The sequence below is a fragment of the Perissodus microlepis genome, chromosome 16 (assembly GCF_051167445.1).
Source record: "Perissodus microlepis isolate ML-2025 ecotype Zambia chromosome 16, ASM5116744v1, whole genome shotgun sequence".
Lineage (NCBI taxonomy): Eukaryota > Metazoa > Chordata > Actinopteri > Cichliformes > Cichlidae > Perissodus > Perissodus microlepis.
This window is the reverse complement of record NC_140476.1, coordinates 28,464,309-28,485,840: the sequence shown is the minus strand read 5'-3', so window position 1 is coordinate 28,485,840 and position 21,532 is coordinate 28,464,309. Positions and strand designations below refer to the sequence as shown.

At 40.1% G+C, this 21,532-nt stretch overlaps 1 protein-coding gene across 2 annotated transcripts in view; it reads right to left on the bottom strand.

Annotated features, from left to right (window-relative positions):
• The window catches only part of man1a2 (mannosidase, alpha, class 1A, member 2), a 143,052-nt gene that overhangs the window by 97,149 nt on the left and 24,371 nt on the right, over positions 1 to 21,532 (bottom strand). For both annotated transcript variants that reach the window (XM_084907950.1, XM_084907951.1), the window contains exon 3: positions 15,594 to 15,855. In XM_084907950.1, coding sequence (XP_084764076.1) covers positions 15,594 to 15,855 — 262 coding nt within the window. The remainder of the gene's footprint in view (positions 1 to 15,593; positions 15,856 to 21,532) is intronic.

Sequence of the window (21,532 nt, the reverse complement as noted above, 5' to 3'; positions counted from 1 at the left end):
CGTTGTTCTCCTTTATCTCATAGTGGACAGAAATTATTTTTTGGAGTGGCACAAATAATTTGTGTGGCATCAAATTTGATGCAGAACAGCTGATTGTTCTGTAAATAGTTTGAAATGTTGAAAAAAAAAAAAAAACTTTGTTGTTTGCAAAACTCAGTTACTTTTTTGAAGAAGTAACTATATAATTAATTGCCCAACATTGGTCTTTATATACTGTATTTTATTCAGACAGAGTTAAAGGACTCTCTCCCAGACTACAGACTCATAAGACAAGTCAGAGCTTTATTTGAGAAAAAAAAAAAGAAAGAAAAAAGAAAGGAAGCTGTGTTTTCAAAATTGGAGTTCATGTTATTTTTACTTCCAATAGTGTTAACATACTACACAGGTCATGAACATTTTTTTAATTTTCATTGTAAGTGGGCTAAAGCAGTTAATTAAAAGTCGTCTAACATAAATGTAAATGCTGTAATTTGATTATATTGCTGCTGACATAAAGTGTTTTCCAGGTGGATACATGAAATCGAGCTGTAGCCTTCAGTCTCTGAATAAATGTATGAAAATACAGTGAAAAAACACTCTTTATTTAAGAGTGTCATTAGCAAGAATAAAAAGCCTGCAATCAGTATCTCAGACTAATTAACTTGCATGTACATCACACAGAAGAGGTCAGTCATGGACTTGTTGCTCATGATTCAATACCAGTTCACAGAATTTTAATATCTCTGCTCTGTGTTTTTGTATTGACTTAGAATTTCATTTCCTTGCGACTCGAAACCTGGTGATTCATTACTCATGATGGTTTTGGGAGCAGGTGGCTGAAAGTCTTTTAAAGTGGGCTCTGTTTTGGTTTAGTGTTATGGGCAAGAATGCACTTTGCACTGGAAATGTTGAATCATCATCCTGTTCACATTTAAATGCAGTGCTTACAAAGTGTTCTTAAAGAGCAGAACTGCTGAATAAATATGAAAGTTCAGGTAATCACTTGCACTCTGGAGCTTTGTCCATGTAAACAGATGTCTGCACACCCAATGCAGCGAGGCCCTTGAATGTATAATGATCTGCATAGTGTATTGTAACAATGACTTGGATAATGGCTGTCAATCTGTTTTTTATCTGTCTACTGAGTGATTTGTAGCTGCTGTGATAAGCGCAACTACTAAACTTAGCACAAAAAGTAAGGAAATTTGTGTTTTATTGACTATTTCTTTGCTGTAACAATCCTTGGCAATAAATGTTGTAGTGCTGGAAAGCCTGTCATTTCCCCTTAAATGGTGTCACATTTGCATTTGTGAGTTGAGCAGCAGAGTTGAGTATGCGAGTTGTGCCCAAGAAAAACTTGCCAAATCTTCTCTTTCGATGCCAAACAGCTTATTCTGCTATTGGCTCTTGTTTGGTGCCATTTACTGGACTGAATGATTAAAGATTGAAAAAACAATTGGCAATTTAACAGTTTATTTATTTGATAACCAGAATCATCCACAGCCACAACAGCCTGGCATTTGTCACAAGTATGCCAATGTGATTGTTCTGGTCACGCTGGCACGAACAGAACAATCAGGCTGATCCCACAAGAGTTCAATGGGGCTGAGGTCAGGACTGCAGGCAGGCCGTTCCATCCTTTCCACTCCCAAATTCTGGAGGTAGTCTCCGATAAACCCTGTTGTGTGTAAGCAAGCGTTTTCATCTTGAAGGACAGAGTTTGGCCCCAGACTGTGGAGATATGGGACTGCCACTCTTTGTGGAATCTCATTCTGATCTCTCTCAGCATTGAGATTGTCTCCAATGATGACAGGCCTCATTTTTCCCATGACTGAGATGCTGCTCCACACCATCATGCTGCCTCCACCAAGCCGTTACCCTAATGGTGCAGCAAACAGCATGGCGTTCTCTGTGCTGTCTCCATACTTGTGTTTAAGCCACTCTTACAAGCCATCTGCTGTAGGCAGAATTTGGACAAATCACTGAACATAATGTTCCTCCACATGTTCAGATTCCAGTGCACATGTTGCCGAAACAAGCGCAATTGGGTCTGACGGTGAACAGGAAGTCATGCCAGGCCTCCTGGTAGCCCTGGCTGTGTGCAGTCTGTTCTGGATTCTCTGGGTAGAGAGCCATCAGCCATATCATCCTGCAAACCTTGATAGAAGATCTGTAGACGACTACCTACACTTCTTAAGTGCAGACAGAGTGAGGAAACTGTTTTCTTATGTTGTCAACTTACTGTACATCCTCCATTAAATGGAACTTGGCTTTCAATTTGTAGATGATACTAGCTCTCACTCCAAATAATGCTGCATGTCTTGGTTTTGCAAAACTCCAGGCTGAAGTTGCCCTATGGGCCATATTAAGATCAGTCAAACGTGGCAGGGTTCATGCTCACAGGTGCTGCTAATCAGGCGCTAATCAGGCACCTAATAGTCAGCACCTGGGATATAGAAAATCAAAACAAGAGTCAATGACAGAATAATCTGTTAACTACCCCACAAATGCATTTTTCTTACAAATGTGGCACCAATTAAGGAGAAGAAGCATTGTTACAGAAGTTATCCAAACACAAATTTTCTTACTTTTTGTGCAACGTTTATATAAAATATTCATCAAATAAAGCATCCACTGCAGAAAGGTTGTTTTGGAAAAAAACATACTTTCCTTCGCTTGAGCAGTAAGAAAGATCTAATATTTCTTGGGGAAAAAAAATCCATAAAATGTCACTTGCTGTAAATTTATGTTATAGGTTTGATGTGTACTAGCAACCTTGTAGTGCTATTTCTATCCCCAAGAGAGTATGAAGTCAATATTATTGTGAACAAAGCCAAGATAAGACTACAATTGCTTTGCGATAAAAGACAATTACTGGTGAGTGGAAACTTTAATTATGAAGTAGCAACATAGATGTGGTAGTTTGCCCTGGATTCAGGTGCACACTTGATTACAGCTGACACCAGAGCTTGAAGGAAAACAGTCAGCTAAGCTTGGAGAAGGACTGAAGAATCACAACCTAATTCAATCTTTTACATAGAGGAGAACCACATAATTCCCCCATGAGAAAGCACTTTGAGACAGAAACTGCAGTCCAATTGCAGCTTTCTCTCTTTCGTCAATTGAGCCAGTTCTGAAATGTCAGACAGTTTCCTGAAAGTACAAAAAAAAGTTTTTTGCCATTCTTGCTCACTCTTAGGGGGAAAAATACAGTTTGATGTATGACGCTCATCCGTAAAAGCACAAGATATCCACACAAAGACAAGTGAGCAAACCGAGTTAAACACATACACAAGGCAGGCAGATATTTTGTAAACAGACAAGATAAGGAGGGGGGAAATCACATGACTGACAGTGAAATCTGTTTTTCACTGTCAGCCCTGTGATTTTACTGGAAGGGAAGAGATGAAAAGATTAAACTGCTGTCATTTAGACTTTTCTATTGTTGAAATGACAGGAAAAAATATTAGAGATAGAGCTGTTGTACTGTGGCAGCAGCCCAAAGGGATAGATGACCATTGTAAGTCGAGCCTGTCCTCTGCCACTTTCAATGTCTCTCTCTCTCCATCACCTGAGGTCTAATTGAGGCTCATTATGCCTGTCCTGTACTTAAAACAATCAGGACGCTCTCTGCCTTTCACCCGATAAAGGTATTCAACACCAGCTCTCCAGCAAAGTGCAGTTAAGCTCTTAGTTTTGGCTGACAGACATGCTCTACCATCAGATATTTCCAGAGGTATCAGCTAATGAATCAGCAACGCGGAACATATACTACCAGCATTGGCTACTCCTACACTTCCATTTAACCTTCTTCAGCAAAACTGTTTATAGCAGATTAGCAACCCAAAAGAAAGAACGAAAAAACCCGTGTAAGGTAAATAACAGACCAAAACCGAGGAGCCCAAACTGCAAAAGCCTGGTTGTGTTTAGATTTTAAGTGTAAGTGTCCGAGGAGCTCAGGCAATGCACTGGGACGCACTGTTGGGTCTCCATCCAATAGGCAAATGGAGGGTAGAGATTAACAAATGACAGAGGAAAACACACACACTTAATTTTTATTCAACCAGTTTAGGATGACAGGGCACATGACAACATGGCCAATAACTTTAAAGCTGTTGAGACAAAATCTGAATGTTCTGAATGTTCACTCTGTAGATTAAGGCTACAACTGCTTTGCGATAAAAGACTATTACTGATGAGTGGAAACTTTAGTTATGAAGTAGCAACATAGATGTGGTGCAGCAGTAGATTTTTTTCCTTTTCTATATGTGAACAAATCTCAAAAGTACTTACTACTTTAAATTATTCTTTTCACACTCATCTGGTAGCAGGACAGTAAACAAGTACAAGTTAGAGCAAAGCAATACTGACAAGCGGAGCTGGAAGGAAGAAAACAAGGACATCGTCTGGGATCGTCATGGTTACTCTTCATTTTTTCAGTAAGGTACAGTACTCTAAACTATTCTGTGTACATGCACAGTATGTAGACATACCTGTATGATATTTTTAATTACTGAAGAAAGAAAAGCCTTTGAAAAACAAACGTTGGCTAGTACCCAACAAAGGTTTGTGGTCAGGGGTTTGTAACTTGATGATCTAGGTGTGACAACATAGCAATTCCTATAGGCAACCTGGAGCCAAGTCATGAAGGGCTTTAAATGTAACAGACAATCAATTCCAATTTACAGACACTCTAATGTATGATAGATGACCGTTCTGCAATGTACTGAGTACGACAAAATCACTGTGTAGTGATCATCATCGAGTTACTCTGATTTCTACCTCTATTAAAGAAAGTTGTCTTTTTCCAAACTTCAATGGTGACTTGTAATGATATTCAAATGCTTTGAGTAATCTAACACTGATACGTCATTACAGCTCTCCTATCATGGTTAGTATTTATTAATATGTAAAAACATTACGGCATACTGTGAGCAAACAAAGCATTTTCCCTACTAATGGGGCAGAAAAGCAGTTCAACCAGTATTAATATTTAAGACTAAACCTTTACTTGCATTGTTGCACTGTGATATGAGTGACTGGACCTCAACACATTTGACACAAGCTGTGATAAAATACTGCTGTCTCATCAGATCTCTGTTCCTCAAACTAGGAGAGGGTCCCGTTGGTGGAGAATAGAGCCCCATGGTGGAGCATGGACTACCAACAGAAGACATGGAGTGAAACTAAACTGAAGGACACTATTGTGCAGACATACATTTCAGAGCCTTTTTAATTTATTTTTAATAATAGACTAAAACAAATTGTGTTGAGGGTATTACCTTTTAGCGTGCTTCAAAATGAAGCACAACAGACAAAGTCTGAGAACTTGAACTTCTCATGTGATTGAGGAACTTTATGTAAGAAAATACTATGAAGACATGAGATAGGAAGAAGGACTTTTTTCCAGGATAAAACATCAGAAATATATGGAAGAGGATTAGAGCCACTGAAGAAAAAAGTGGGCATGTCTTTTTTTTCTTCTTTTCCAGAATGCTGAGACAAAAGTCAGAATGCTGAGACAAAAGTCAGAATGCTGAGACAAAAGTCAGAATGCTGAGACATGCACACTCCCCTGTCCCTGAAATAGTTTGACAGAATCTTTGGCCTTAAATAAAAAAAAATTAAAAACAATAGGCAGAACCTTTCCTCCATTTCTATTTCTCAAAGGCATGTCCACCTGTGTGTTTAGAGTTGCCTTCAGCTATGGCCCTGGACCTCTAACACTTACTGCCAATAAGGTTCATCGCAGTAACATCCAGATAACGAAGCAGGGAAAAAGCTCTAATTACTCCAGCCTGGGAGCATTCGTCTATATTCCAAGATGGTTACCTCCAGTGCTAACATTGTGCTGTTGAAATAATCTATGCTGTGAATTATAATATAAATGATGTTTCTTGCTAATGAGCTCTGCTTTCCAGACGCTTGCTTCCATTGTCCTGACAGGAGATGATTCTGCGACTGGGGAATTTAGATTTTATGTTTTACTATGTTTCATTTATAGAAGACAAATGGCTTTAATGATCAACACTCTCCCCTCTGGATTAGTGTTCTGTTTTTCAGAACCTGTCTTCTGCCCTTATTATTTGCTCGCACATATCGTGTGTATTGTTGCCTTCTCCTGAAGGGATGGATTGTCAAATGTCACCACTTAACCTCGTGCTGCAAAAGGCTGGTTACAAGAAAGCATTAAGCCTTACACAACCAAACATGATTGCCTCAAAGAAAAAAAACAAACAAACAAACAAAAAACAACGCTTGTAGCTCAGCCACAATACACAATACATGCTCTAAAGGAAGTAAAACACAGATAACACAAAGCCTGTTTATATTGTGTAGATTCTCTCTTTCCCTGTAGCCTACTTGTTGTGTTAGATACAAATAATACACAGTGTTGTCTGAAGATGAGAAGCGCCCGTTGTTCAGCAAATCAATATGGAAATCCTTATGATTTTATTAAGACTTGTAGCTACCAATGAGGGAGAATCCTTCGAGGGGACTTTTAAATAATGCTGAATAAAGGAGCTGAGAGTTAAGGGGAAGGATTTAATAGTAAGAAAGAGACTGAGGTGGAAACAAAAATAATTGAAAAGAATGATAAGATCAAAATAGAAAGAGAGAATGAGGGCTAAGAGCAAGAGGAGGGGAAGACTTGGAGAGCCAGAGAGAGTGTGAAACAGAATGATGAAAGCTAAGCTGTGCCCTACCCCGGAGGCAACTGTGCTACAAACACACACACACTTGCAGTATAGACCCGGTGTGCAGACAACATATGAGGCCATCTGCCAAACACTATTAGGGCTTCGAAAACACGACTGGGGGAGGACACCTGTGAGAAAGAAAGATTTGACACAAGAGATGGAGGAGAGGACACTCATGGGTTCAATTGCAGATTTTTCACATCTCCATCGGAAACCTTTTCTGTGTCTTTATGGGCCGATGCACCTGGATAGCGGCACCTTTTAGACAGCACTTAAAGAGGGCTGCTTTGGTCATTGATTTATCTGGGCTTTACAGCCGCAGTCCATAGCTCTGTAGGGAAACACACACAGGTGCTACCTCCAATATCAGCCACAAATCTGTAATCGTTTGCTTTTGCACTGCAGTCACATTTGAGCGACTGCTAAGCCAAGTCGCCAATCGCTTCTGTGCCTGTCGGACAGTACAGTGTATGCTGATGATCCAAAAATACTGCATTATTGACTGAACATTTTTATGTTTAATCTATTGTCCACTTAAATTAGAGCTTCTGAATATAGAACCTGTATTAAAATGGGCAGAATTCCTAAGCGCTTTGGACTGGACTTCAAGCCTGGATGTCTGCGCTTCAATCACATTTTAATTTTTTGATATCAAATCCATTGTCCAAATACTTACAGGCCTAAATGTAAGATACTGTAAGCCTTTGTATGTTGAGCATTGTGTTAGCAACTCTTTAACAGTAACATCTCAGCACATAGACACTGTGACAACATGTTAATATCACTTAACAACTGGAACTCACATCTGTGCCCATCTCTCATCTACAGTACTATAGATTAAGAAGCTAATCATGTTTTTCACCCTTTTGCTTTAAAGTGTTCATGACATCCTATTCTATAACCTGTCTACAGGCACTAGTGTTTTTTAATATTATTAATGTACAAATTTTAGTACTCCTTTAAGTGAATAGTGCCTTTGAGCCACAGTCTATTAACTCCAGCCACCTTATTTCAACAGCTCTGGGCCAACAATACCTCATAATGTGACAGGAATAGACGGCAACAGTCAAATTCATTCACTTCTTTTTCTTTCCATCTCCAGACACAGGTTTAATGGCCGCTGATGTCTGGGTCACATAATTAGCTGAATAGCTAAAGAGCACAGAGCTCTGAGCTACTGGATGTTGGGGTGGGGAGACGGGGGGTGTCAATGAAATATGCATTTGGAAGTCATAAAAGCAAGTTCTTTTCTATTTCTGCAGCAACAAAGAGCCTGAGCAGCATGACTGGTCAAAAAAGCAGAAAGATTACGACGTTGGATCGGACCGATATCTCTGACTGCCAAACCCTGAGCTGGACTGCAAAAGCTCAAAATTGTAGTCTTTAGCGTTAACCAGTAAACACCATGTTATTTCCAAATTGCAGTGCTCATGGAAATTATAAAGATCCTTTATTTGCATTTTTAAAAAGTACCCTTTCTCGTCTATTAGATTTGGTTTTAATAATCTGGTATTCCTGTGCAATGAAGCACCAAATAATATTAACCTTCAGCTTTAGTCTTAAATCTTCACATTTTTGTCAAGACCAGCAATTAACAGAACACAAATCCATAATACAGCGCCTGCTGATGAATTATAAGTGTGGCAACAGCTATGGAGAGCCAAAAACAACAAAAAACTGAAAATGAGCACGTTCCATCTAGGAAAGCTGTCGCCTGTCAATATAGAGCAGAGGGAGAGCACTGAAACCTATAAGTACATTTAAATACAGCAAATGATTTAGTTTACTTTTATAAGTGGACAGATAACCGGTGAATAGGTAAAATACTATTAAGTTATAACTTTTGTCTCATTCTTTAATCCTTTTATCAGTGTCTTGTAGTGTTTCCAAGTCGTTTAAATGTGTAAACACTGAAACAGTAGGCAAAAACATTGTAGGGGAGAGTGAGGTAAGATGAGTCAGTGGGTAAGTTGAACCACCCCTTGTATCTAGGTAACTGTGTACATGTTTTGTCATGTGACCATAAATCCAGGAAGCACTCATCATTTCCATCCTGCTATATTAAAGAGGAGCACATTGGAGAAGGGGTAAGTCTGTATTACACAAAAAAATGTTTTTTGCTTGTCAAAGTAAAATTTCTGCATATCAGGTAAATTGACTGTAATATTAAAACAAATGTATCTGTGTCTAAAATGATATATTATACATGTTGGTGGGTTTCTAAAATATAATATCATCTGAAGAAGTTTTCTAAAGATTAGCCTAAATTGCTAAGCTAGCCCGTTTTTTTCAAAATGGTGGCTATGGGGCAAAGTGAGCCAAAGGCTATGGGGTAAATTGATCCAATGGTTCAACCTACCCCACCATAAGGCACTGAAATTTATTTAAGGCTCTGACTTATTAAATAGTATTTTAGTTCAGTATACTGAACCCTTTTGTTGTATTTGTCATATGTTAACTATTATAGAAAAGATATCATGCCAAGGACCTACAGACGGAAGACCAGCTGGGGCTCAACACCCCTGGAGGAGATTGAAAGGGCAGCGAGTGAAGTCAAGGGAGGAAAGTCCATAAGATCAGTGGCTAAAGAAAGACAAATTGACAGGTCAACACTCAGGAGATATATTAAAAAGAGGGACACACAGGAGGTCAAATCGGTTGGCTATAGTGGAACAGCTTCAGCAAAGAGAGTCTTCTCTGAGGAGGTGGAGAAGGAGCTAGCAGAGCATATCAAGAAGCTTGCAGAGCAGTTCCATGGCATTTCCCCAAAGAAATGCCGTGAACTGGCATTAGAATTGGCAGGCAGAAACAACATTCCTACTCCCAGCAAATGGACAGAGAAAGGTTTAGCCGGTAGGAAGTGCAAGAAACAACATTTCAGTAGGTTGGCACAGACTAATGTATTTTGTGTAGTTTACTACTTTACCATTACATTTTTTAGGTAAAGAACGGTTCAAGAATTTTTTGGCACGCCACCATCTCTCTTGCCGTATGCCTGAGGCAACATCTTTGGGAAGAGCTACAGCCTTCAATAAGACTACAGTTGGGGAGTTCTTTGACAATCTGGCTAAAGTGATCGACAGGTAACAGAAGTTATCTAATTGAAAACATTAATAACTATTTATGACAACTACAAACAACAGTTAAGTGAATAAATATGCGTACTCTCAGCTAACATTTTTTTCATTACTTAAAAATTTAACTAATCATCATTGCTCTTTTTTTGTTTGACAGGTATAAATTCCCCCCAAACATGATTTTTAATGTTGACGAAACAGGTGTAACAACAGTACAGACACCAAAGCAGGTAGTGGCAGAAAAAGGAAAAAAACAAGTGGGCTCCATCACATCTGCTGAAAGAGGCGAACTGGTGACTGTAGTCTGTGCTGTCAATGCGACTGGTAACGCAGTCCCTCCGATGTTTATCTTCCCAAGGGTTAGATACAAAGACCACTTCATTGCAGGAGCACCTTCGGGATCAATTGGTACCACTACAAGATCAGGCTGGATCAGTGAAGATGTCTTTGTTGTGTTCCTTGAACATCTGGTTCAGCAGACCAAGTGCTCCCCTGACCTGCCACTGCTGCTAATCATGGATAACCATGAAGCCCACATTTCACTGAAGGCTTTGGACATAGCAAAAACAAGTGGTATTGTAATGCTCACAATTCCACCCCACACTTCCCATCGCCTTCAGCCTCTGGATAAGTGTGTGTATGGTCCATTTGAAACCTATTACAACAGAGCTCTTGATGGCTGGATGAGGTCCAACCCAGGCAAAACTGCCAGCATATACCAAATTGCTGGTTGTGTGAATGATGCTTTCATGTCAGCAATGACACCACGAAATATCTCCTCGGGATTTAGAGCCACTGGGATTTTCCCTTACAACAGAGATATCTTCTCTGATGCAGATTTGAGCCATCCATGGTGTCAGACAGGCCCAACCTGGAGCAGCAGCCTGCCGCTGAAGGTGTTGCACCTGTGGTTTCAGCCTCTCTTTCTGCTGAGCTACCTTCACCAGACCCTGTACATGCATGTGGTTCACGAAGTGACCCCAACCATGCTCGATATGTGTCTCCCACTGATATTCTACCCTTACCCAAAAGTCAGCAGCCCAGGAAACAAACAAATCGAAAGCGTGTGAAGACACGAATCCTGACTGATACACCTGAAAAGCAGGCAATTGAGAGAGCCCATGAAGAAAGGACAAATAAACTGAAAGGCAAAAAAGAAATAATCCACAAAAAGCAAGGAATGTGGAAGAGGAAACAAACCCAGACAAAAATTGCAGTGGAAAGCAGCTCTGAGGAGAGTGATGTTCCCATCCCATTTGAAGACACTTCTGAGTATGACAGTTCCAGCGATGAAAGAAGTGAACCAGATGTCTCAGACCTGGTAGTTGGTGACTTTGTCATCGTAAGATTTGCATCCAAATCCAGGAGCCACCATTACATTGGCCTGGTTGACAGCTTTGCAGACAACGAAGTGAGTGCCAGATTTCTCAGAAGAATCCGAGGGATCACTAGCAGTAAGAAACCCACGTTTGTGTTCAAGGAAAATGATGAGGCATCTTTCCCACGCAAGGATGTGCTGAAGAAGCTACCTCAACCTCAACAGGCTGGAGGAACTGCAAGGAGGGAGCAACAGTTCATATTCCCCTGCAACCTTGATCATTGGAATATTGAATAGTTCTTTTGAATAAATGGTTTTGAACTGGTGGTTTGTTTAGAAACCACCAGTTTCCAGGTTTGTTCTCACAGGTTTACAACTGTTAAAATGGTTTGTTTTCACAATATGATCAGTTTTACATTTTAAAAACTACATGGTCAGTTTGCCCCAAGATGGCTCAGTTTACCCACTGACTAGGTTCAATTTACCCCTAATCTGGGGCAAGTTGAGCCAAAGGAGCATTTTTTTTTAATAGGTCATTATTTTGGGCAGCGTCATCAGACATAGATTCTGATCATTACATTTGAAAGGAGACATCCTGAAATAAAGGAATATGTTATCATTCTATTTCTGTGTCATTTTTTTCTCACATCCAGGGCAACATGAGTAAAAAGTGGCTCATCTTACCTCACTCTCCCCTATGTTGTTTTATTGACGAGTGTTTTATGTCAGAGTTCTATTTTGTGTTGGCTGGTTTTTATGAGTAAAAGTAAACATTATTAGAATATAATGTGCTTACATTTGCTTAGATGAGAGGGTCCAGCAGTAGATCAGAGGAATGGGGAAGGATTTGTCTGTGTGTTTTAGTTTGGTTTAGCTGTAGGCCTGAGAGTGTGTGTAATTGTGTAGAGGGAGAGGAATTTATTGACATTGGGGGTCTGCCTGTCATGAAAGGAGACAGGAAGTTACAGTTGGGGGATGTTGATGCTGATGCTTGTCCCTGAATGTAATAAAAGCTCATAACTGTTAGGGCTGGGCCATATTATACCGTTCACGGTAATACCAGTACAATGCTAGGCAACAATAAGAAAATGAAATATCGCGATAGAATATGGGTAAAAAGCGCATGCGCAGTGCCGAAAATGCACGGCGGTAACGGAGAATGAGAATGGGGAAAGCAGATTGAGTGAAACGGATGAACCAGAATTAGTTTGTAAAAATGGTGCAACTTAACTGGTTTGGTGTTTGTGCGTCAGATACACAACAAAGCACATTTTTTTGTAGAACATGCAAGCGGGCCGTCGTTATTGCCGTATTTGTCGGACTAAGGTACTCGTAAATCTGGGAGTAATCTGGGTCCTAAACTCCGTCCTTTAAGGTCCCGAAGTCAAACGAACATCACTGAGAGTTAAAAACTGTCTAAATTCTTTCATCTTTAATAAAACGATCAGCATTGCTGCTTTACCAGGTGTAACTATGACGTTTAACATCCAGGCATCCACGAAAACAGAATTTTTTACATTTAACGGAGTTAGAAGTTAGCAGGAAGTTAGCTCACTAGTTTCGCTAGTTACCTAAGCATGATATAGCATGTTCTGTCTGAGAGATTTCTGAAAAAAATCAAACGTACAGCTCTGCTATCACTTCCAACATGAATGAAGGCAGGAAGCTACACCACAGTGACGTTTGTAGGGTTACTGAAGTTGGGCTAGCTGGTATATAATGATGTGCTACGTGATCGCTAGCGACACAGCTATGTTAGCATAACATAAACAGTGAAGCTGGAGGATGAACGCTAACACTTTTCCCCTCGATAAAAGTTAACGTGAAGGTTCCTGATGGTTAGCGACAAATGCAGTCGCATGGCAGGGTGCTGTAAACTTCAGTCAGGAGAACAACTGAGATAATCCATCCACAATATGAGGTTAGTCATTAATATACTGCAACAACATGGGAATAGAACAGCTGTGATAGAATACAGCATTAATGAATCAATGGTACAGAAGTGGAGGAAGAAAGAAGAATGAGTTGAATAAAGTTTGATTTATCTGAGTGTTTTGTTGCCTTATAATCCCGTGCACCTTATGGTCCAAAAAAATACATATTTGACTTTCTTATTTGGCACACTGCAGTTTAATGTAGCAAAGCACCTCTTTTTAACTTCAGTGGATATTATACATGGTTATGCTCAGGATATGTCAGCCCATTTCTACTGGAGATGCCCTTTGGTTAAACTTTCAGCAAGGAATTTGCATTTGCACTGTTAAATGTTTATATAGCTTTAATGCACATTAAAAAAAAACAGCTGCTTGTTTTAAGTGAAAATAAATGGATGGGGGTGTTTTTGCGCTAGTAAAGTTGTGGAGTTGTATTTTGTCTCGCAGAAATTATATCGTCAGTTATATCGTTATCGCAAATTTTCAAATATATATCGTGATAAATAATTTTGGCCATATCGCCCTGCCCTAATAACTGTCATAACTTAGAAGTAGGTTTGCAGGAGACTCCCCACATGCTTAGCTGTAAAAGTAAGATGACAAGAGGCCAATGGCCCAGTGGATGCAGAGTGGGGGTCTCAGTGCTTGTAATATGTTTTCTGTGTTTTGCAGAGGAATTTGGTGTAGCTTGGGTGAGGGGAGATGGACTTTTATGACCGACAAGAAGTCACACACCCACACGCACACTCACTCACATACACACACAGGTACGCACACACAGGCGCTCACGTGCTCGCACATACATACACAAACACAGAATTTACAACACACCATGTGGGTTTTACGATGGGGTCGCTTCTATAAAACTGGTTGTAACAAACAAAGAAGTGAAGATCTGCAGAGGGACACCGGCCCTGTACATCTCCCCTTTAGAAGGTGCATGTGTAACTGAAGATGAATAAAGGTTTTGTGAAATGACTACTGAGTCCGGTGTGTTCTCTGGAGGCCTGAGGAATAAAAAAGAACCGGGGTGAAACTGCTTTACGTAACATTTTCAACAAATATATATTTAAACCACAAAATAAGAAACTTTTATTTTCTTACAAGTGGTTGCTTGAGTTTTGAGACCACCAGACAACTTCTTACCCAGCAAACAATCCAAACTGATTATACAACCGGAAACAATCATTTGCAATCAGTGATCCTTCGCAGCCACGGACTGAGCGCAGATGTCAATTTGAAGCAAATCAAAATAACTTCAAAACTGATGCAGGAGAAACACTGTCAGAAAAAAAGTCAGGCGGTTGAAATAACGCCATGTAATCTGGGTGGTAACAGGCTGCTGACTGTCTACATACAAAATGAACAATGACAAGAAGATGGATGCTGAAACATCCCTTTGGACTTGAATTCATGGCAGCAAAATGCAGGCCAAATGGCTGCCTCTAGCCGGGATTTAAAAGAGGAAAAAAGAAAAAGCTCCAGCTTCGCAGTCGCAATTGTTTTGCAGAGTGTGATTAGACTTTCTCCTTGGAATCACAAGGCAATCAGGAAAAGGGGAGTGTACTGTGCCGTAGCCCATACAGCTGCTACTTTCTTGCTCATTTGGGAGTGTTCGGCATTCTCTCTGAATGGTAATTATGAAAGGAACAAAAAGGGGCCTTTACAGACAAAGGCGGGTTTGGAGTGAATGGGCCCTGCTCCCATACGCCACGAGTGTTCTGACTCCAAGTGCTGTTTCATGGGAGACGATACGAGGCAATTATGCAGGAGAACTTGCAGGGGGCGAGAAAGGAAGAGGAGCACGGAGAGGGAGATACGCTGGGCCTGGCATAGAGAGCGGGACCAGATAGCACCATCTGCATTCTGCACATGCACTGTCCGTCTGGCTCGCTGTTGCTTTCAATAAAAGCTGGAGCTCAGGCAGACAGGCAACAGAAAAAGTATTCAAATATACAGTACAGAGGAGGACTCACTGGGCCGCACATACACCACACACCAATCCTGTACTTTACTGCAAGACTGGGCTTCATGGGATTTAATGGCATTGATTTAACTATGTTAACCAAAGCTGCCACAGTGAAAGGAGACATAATATCATAAGTGGTATTATACTGTAGGTCCCATGCTGGCAAACGCATACAATGGCACCTGCGTTTCTCAACACACCAACAAATCTCCATTTCCTGCAAATAAAATCCTTAGCAAAAACTAAGATAAGATGTATTTTCTTAAAATGGAAATATGTGATTAAAAGTGCAAATGTTTTGCAGCGCTGCTGTCAAAGAACTGAAAACAAACACTAACTGTATGTAACAGCTGAGTCTAATAAGCTATGAATATGAAAACGAGTTCTTTCTTCTTGCTGCATTAACATAACCATATCAAAGCAAAAGGGCTTGAAATTGTTTTCATCTGAATTTCTAGATCACTGATGTGCACTTTAATTTTTTTTTTTTTTTCACCTTTCCTGCGTGGGAGGGCCATTTTTGTTTTTGCTCTCAGTGGGGGGTTGAGAAACAGATTGACTTCTTATTTAAAATGAATCAAATCAAGAAAAGCAAGAAGAGACTGATCACGTTACCTCTCTTATCTTGTCTCGTTTCTCTTTGACGTCGGGTTCTGGGGGCTCGCCGTCGCTCACGCCCACCACCTTAGGCATGGGTACCGGCGGCAATGGTTTGGGCCCTACGTCCTTCTTTTTCAGGTCCTCCATCACTTTGTTCTTCTCCGTCTGAATCTCGGCCTTGAGCTCCTCACGTGACTTTCGCAGCTTCTCCTTTGCCTCCTGCAGTGCTCGCTCGTGGTCTGCACGGATCTTATCCCGCAGGCTCTCCTCCTCTTCCCTACAGGAGGAAGGAATAAGATAAGCTTTAATTCTTTATGCTCTGCTTTGATTCCCATTAGACCTCACAAGTCGGTTGCTCATCCCCACAGTGAAATTAGAAGGGTTACTGTAACCATAGCTAACACGCACACAAAAAACATTTGGGGAAGAAAGGTGTACAGAGGGACTTGTGCTTGAAATTAATTAAAGATGGGCATTACAAACAAACTCTGACCCTCTAGGAAGTTGATATTTCATTATTTTTGGAAAATAAAACTAAAATATTTACTGTTTACCTTTTTTACATTGATATTTAATAAACTATTGAATTTCTTTAGGTCAGCAGGTTGAGGATCACTGCAACAAACATCTGCAGGAAACCATTTTACTCAGATGATAATGAAAACACAAATAAACATCATTTTCCCAGGAGAAACCTAACCCCAACCCCATTACTCTGCAGTTACATCAGCTCCAGGAAATGGGACAGGTGTGGAGGAACACAATGAGGAGACCAGCAATGGCAGAATGACAAACATCATCTGTGGTTCCACATGACGGTACAAACCCTAGGGGTGTTGACAAGGCTCTACCCCGCGAGGATGTGCTTCAGTAATGAAAAACAAACATAGTGGGGAGCTGAAGCAAAGGTGACAGGAGGCCGACGACACTTTGCTGTTCTTCTGTGGTCAATGAAGTAAGGAAAAACTGAAAGAATCTCTTTGAATCTCTCCCTGCCCTCATCCGGGTTTACACAAATATAATTTCAGCCGCATGTCAGCTGATACGCAGCAGAGGTTAGCTCTTTGAGCTGCTGACAAATGAAGACAAAGTGAATGACCAGTTCAGCTGGAAATAACTAACCACCATTACATTTATGAATGAAAAAAGTATATTTCTTACATTTGAAATAACAAATTTCATTACAGTAAATTCTAGCTTAAAAACAGCTTTTTCCCTTTATATGCTACATTATTTGATTTTTGTTTTACCAAATTACATGCTACTTATCAAATATGAAAGAGATATGACCCATCTTGAAATCAAAACTAAAAAAATATATATATATCTGCACATAGGACACACACTACAGACTCACTGCCTTGACACTTGACTCTAATATTTTCATTACTCCTTGATGCACTGCTTTAGTTGTCAGTGTCCTAAATGCTTTTAAAAAAAAACACACACAATAAATGATGACTCTTCAAACAACTTGCTTGCACTTCATCTGACTGCAAACACGTGCGACTGTTTATTAATGACCTACAGTGTGACAAACACAGGAAATGTGGGAGGAACTGATAACCTGCTGAGCTCCATGTGGACTCAGCTGCAAGTTTCCCCGGAGTTACAGTTCAACATCTCTAAGAAGATGAGAAAAACAACTCACTGGGTGTGTGTGTGCGTGCCCATGTGTGTGTTTCCCTATCATGGAAACATGCATATTAAAAAAAAACAAAAAAAAACGTGAGCCTTCAACACTACACTATGTATTAGTTTAATTTCAAATAAAATCAATAATCCTGTAAAGTGCTGCAGCTATTCTACAATGACAACGTTACTTTACTTAAAAGCCTGGTGAACAGCGTTTAGCACAAATGATGCCAAAGAATTTTCTTAAGTGTTTGTAGAATGCTTTTTAGTGTTTTCTATATCAGCAGTTAGGCCATGAATACAAATAGGTCACGAACAAGAGAAAAATAAAAACCTAAATGTTCTATATGCGGTTTTGTTGTTTGTAGACCTGCGTGTGCTCATTAATTTACTTATTTATTAACTTGTAATGTTTCAGCGTCCAGTTCTTAGCCTGTGTGGTTTCTTATTCGTTATCAATATCCAGTCATGACTTGGGTATTTTTCCCTCTGTTCAGGCGTTTTTCATGCACGTTTACATGCTGGCGTGTACATCCATTCTCAGCCTGAGACTAAAATTACTGCTAATCAGGAAAAGAAAGAAATGGTTAGCAGAGTGAGGTGTGAGACAGCCTGCATTAGAGCAGATGTCTTTATTGTACATCTGGTTGATAAAAGGTGATGATATAACGCGAGCTAACTTCACAAAGAGAGGAAGCCTGTCCAGACCCACAAGAGCAATATAAGGAAAGAGAATAATGTTTAGGTTTTGCTCCTGTATGAGAGCTGCCATACTGCATGAAGCCAGACTTCTGCTCCTTGTTTTGCATCCATACCAAAGATTTTAAAAGAACAGAAAAAAAAGAAAAGAAAAAAAACTACTGACAAGTGGTAGGGTTGCTTCATGCTTAGGTTATTTCTAAGCATTAATCTCACACAGACACACACAGACACACAAATGTCACATTAGTCTGCTAAGGAGGCAAATGTCAGCAGTGCTAGCACCAGCAGCCTTTTTACTCCTCCTGTGCAGAATGCAATGCCTAATGAGAAGTGCAGACAATGGCTGACAGTTTTAATTGTTTTCAGCGTTAGGTTTCACTCCACTACAAAGGGATCCCCGTCTTCCCTGTTTCTGGGGCTAAGCTAAAGGACCAAAACAGCACAAACATGAACAACAGCAGCGCATACACAGGTTGTTAAACTAGATGTTAAACAAATTAACCCTGTGATGGACTGCTGACCTGTCCAGGGAGTCTTAATTGGACAAACAGTTAAGAAAATAGGCAGGTGAAAAATTACATAGGAAAAAGAACAGGGCTATAAGACAAGGCTGGATAGAGGCTGTGTTTGATCACCGCCCATTTTTCCCGTTACACTACTTAGCCTGTTTATGTTTGACTGGAAGTGCAACCTTTCCGAAGCTGCACAACAGACTGGTTAAACCCTGGCCAGTTCAGTATATCCCACTGTGTGGGTAGGAGGGAAAAAAGGTGCAAAAGATATGTAGAACAATAACAAGCAAACAAAGTGTGAAGGAAAGCAACGAGATAAGAGTCTGTGACAGAAAATAAAATGTTTTATACTAATTATCCTTCAAACGGCACAATGTGCATCCATTTTCTAAGTCTGTCATGATGCTGGACGTGTGGCCAGCAGAGACCAAAATAAACAGCTCCAAGTTATGCAACATCGCCCTGGAAACAACTCATAAATATTCATTATTGCACCTCAGCGTGTCTTGACTTTAATTGATAGAAAACACATTTCGAAACAACATGGAATTTACTGTGAATGCAGGTGAATGTTCACATCGTTAGGGATGCTTCAAATGTGCTGCTTTTGCTTTGTAGGGATTTCATGTCTGTATTGTACTTGTACAGACTATAATCCTGCCTGTGTGTCACTATATTATCTGTGATTTGTGTGGGTGTATGTGTGCACATCTGCTTCCTCTATTTTGGGCTCTTTGATTAGGTCTAAGTGTTACAGAGCCTGCACTCTTGGATTTGGATTTTGAGTGCACATACAGCCAAATGGATGACAGTATAGTCAATAGTACAAGGTTTTCCTGCACACAAAGAAAAGTTTGCCTCTCTCAGGATTGTGGTAGCATTTTTTATATGGGTTTTCATTTTTCAAGTTTTTGTATCAAATGGCCAGAAATTCTCCAAATAATAAGGAAAAGTGCTTCAGTGGCTCCTTTATTGCCTTCTTTAGCTGAAGATACAGTGTGCCATCCGTTATGAAAGGAGTCAAGATAATGCCATTCCTCAATTCACAGCAAAGCACTATCCGAACATTCATGAAAACGATCAACATAACTGACAAAGTAGTCGAGGACATGCAAATGCTATTTGCACTTGCATTTTCCACTTCATGCAATATATTACACATCTACTACTACTACTGTAAACCCATTAAACACACAGGATAACTATAAAAATCATGCTAATAAAGAAATTGCCGCAGACTGTGTGGTCCTCACTGAGGTTTGAGAGGCATTTCAATTTGGTTCATAACAGATCTGATACCAGAAACAGGTGAAAACTTATTCAGTCCATACATATTGCTGAGAAAAGAGTTCAGTTCAGCCCTGTTTCATCACCAGTATCATCGAGGAGCAGAATTATGTAGATCTCAGCTCTAAACACTCAAAATGAGGACAGACCTAATATGTTCCTCCTTCTTTAAAATTCCAACTTTTGCAATGAGATGTTATTTTTTTTTTTTTAAACGAGTTGTTCTGTTCTGCATAAAACAAGGTCAAATAAAGCTAAGGTGAAGTAAGTTTCACATTTTGTACTCCGTCTTCTAGACATTGTAGTTTCAACAAGCTTAAGCATGGCGTTAAGGAGTTTTCTCTAACTACAGTTGGATTCTCTGTGAATCAAATTTGTCATTTCCTAAGTCCTCATAATTTTTCCTTTTCCTTGATCTCGTGATGTTTTCCATCAAAGTCAAAGAAAAGTTTTTAGGGTAAAGAATCATTTTGGGACTTCTCAAACGTACCAACTGCACGCAATTTGAGGGAGGAAAATCTTGCTACAAGTACGTAAAACTGTTAAGATGTATTTGTCCAATAAGACAAAAATAAGACAATAAGACAAAAGTGTTCATTAGCATGTTCTACAACTACGCATATGTAAAATTGCATAGCATTATGATTTCAGTGCAGCATGATCAGTCTCTGACTACTCCAACCACAGCACTACATGCTAACTCATGTTATCGACACAGTAAGCCCAGAAAAAATTAAGCACACATACCTACTTCTTCACTATAACTAGTAGGTAAGAAATTACCTCACAGAAGAATCTGTTGTGAACTTCAGATGTACACATGGATCAGAGGCCGAGGGCTCAATGTGAACCTGGGGCAGGACAACCATCATCTTTGCCATTACCCATACATTTTTTATTTAGCATTCTTTGATGAGACATCTCCCTCCGATAAGTCTCTTTTTAAACTGGCACCACATCTGTTGGAGTAAGATTCTGCTCCATGCGTTTGCAAACACAGAAAGTCAGAATGCTGTCCCTGAGGCACAAACACCAAAAATTACAGACCAGTGCACACCACCACTTCTGCTGAATTCCTCCAACACAGACATAAGCCTCCTGCAAACTCTTCTCCCTCCCTGTGCATACCCCTCCTCCTCCTCCAAATTTCCTCTCACGCCACTCTTTCCTCTTCCTGAGCCATTATCAAGACTCACTCTAGCATCACCGGTGAATCCCTTTGAGTCTCATATAATGTCAAACATGCAATTAAGATCAAATCAACAACTGCCTGACTCAATAACCTCAATTACCTTGAGAAAGACAAGCACGGACTGAAGATACTGTGTACCCAAGTGACTGTGCTGTGCCTCGCCTATAGTTTTACTCATCTGCTCATGTTTCTCACCCCAACGCCTTAAAATATGAATGAATGAAGGCAGGCCCCACCTCCCTGATCAGCTGTTGCGCTCATGTCAGCCTAATCACTTCCATATATCATCAACCTTCCTTGCTGTCACTGAAAGTTAATCTTCAGTGGCTTCATGAAATCGGCTGCTCAGCATCCTTTTCCATGGCAACTGAAGAGAAGCAGCAGTTGTCCAACTGCCTGGTGGGGTATCTAGGACAAGTTTTTTTTATTTTCTTTTTTAAACTGAGGAAAGACAAGGTTCTGGGGAAAGCAGTACAGGCTACAAGCCATGTTTCCATAGTAACACACACATACACACACACACACACACACACACACCACAGACAGCAAGTCAACACTTAATTACTTAATTGACTCATTTATTCATGGGACTAAGACTGCTGGGCTATTAGTGACTGCACAGTGTC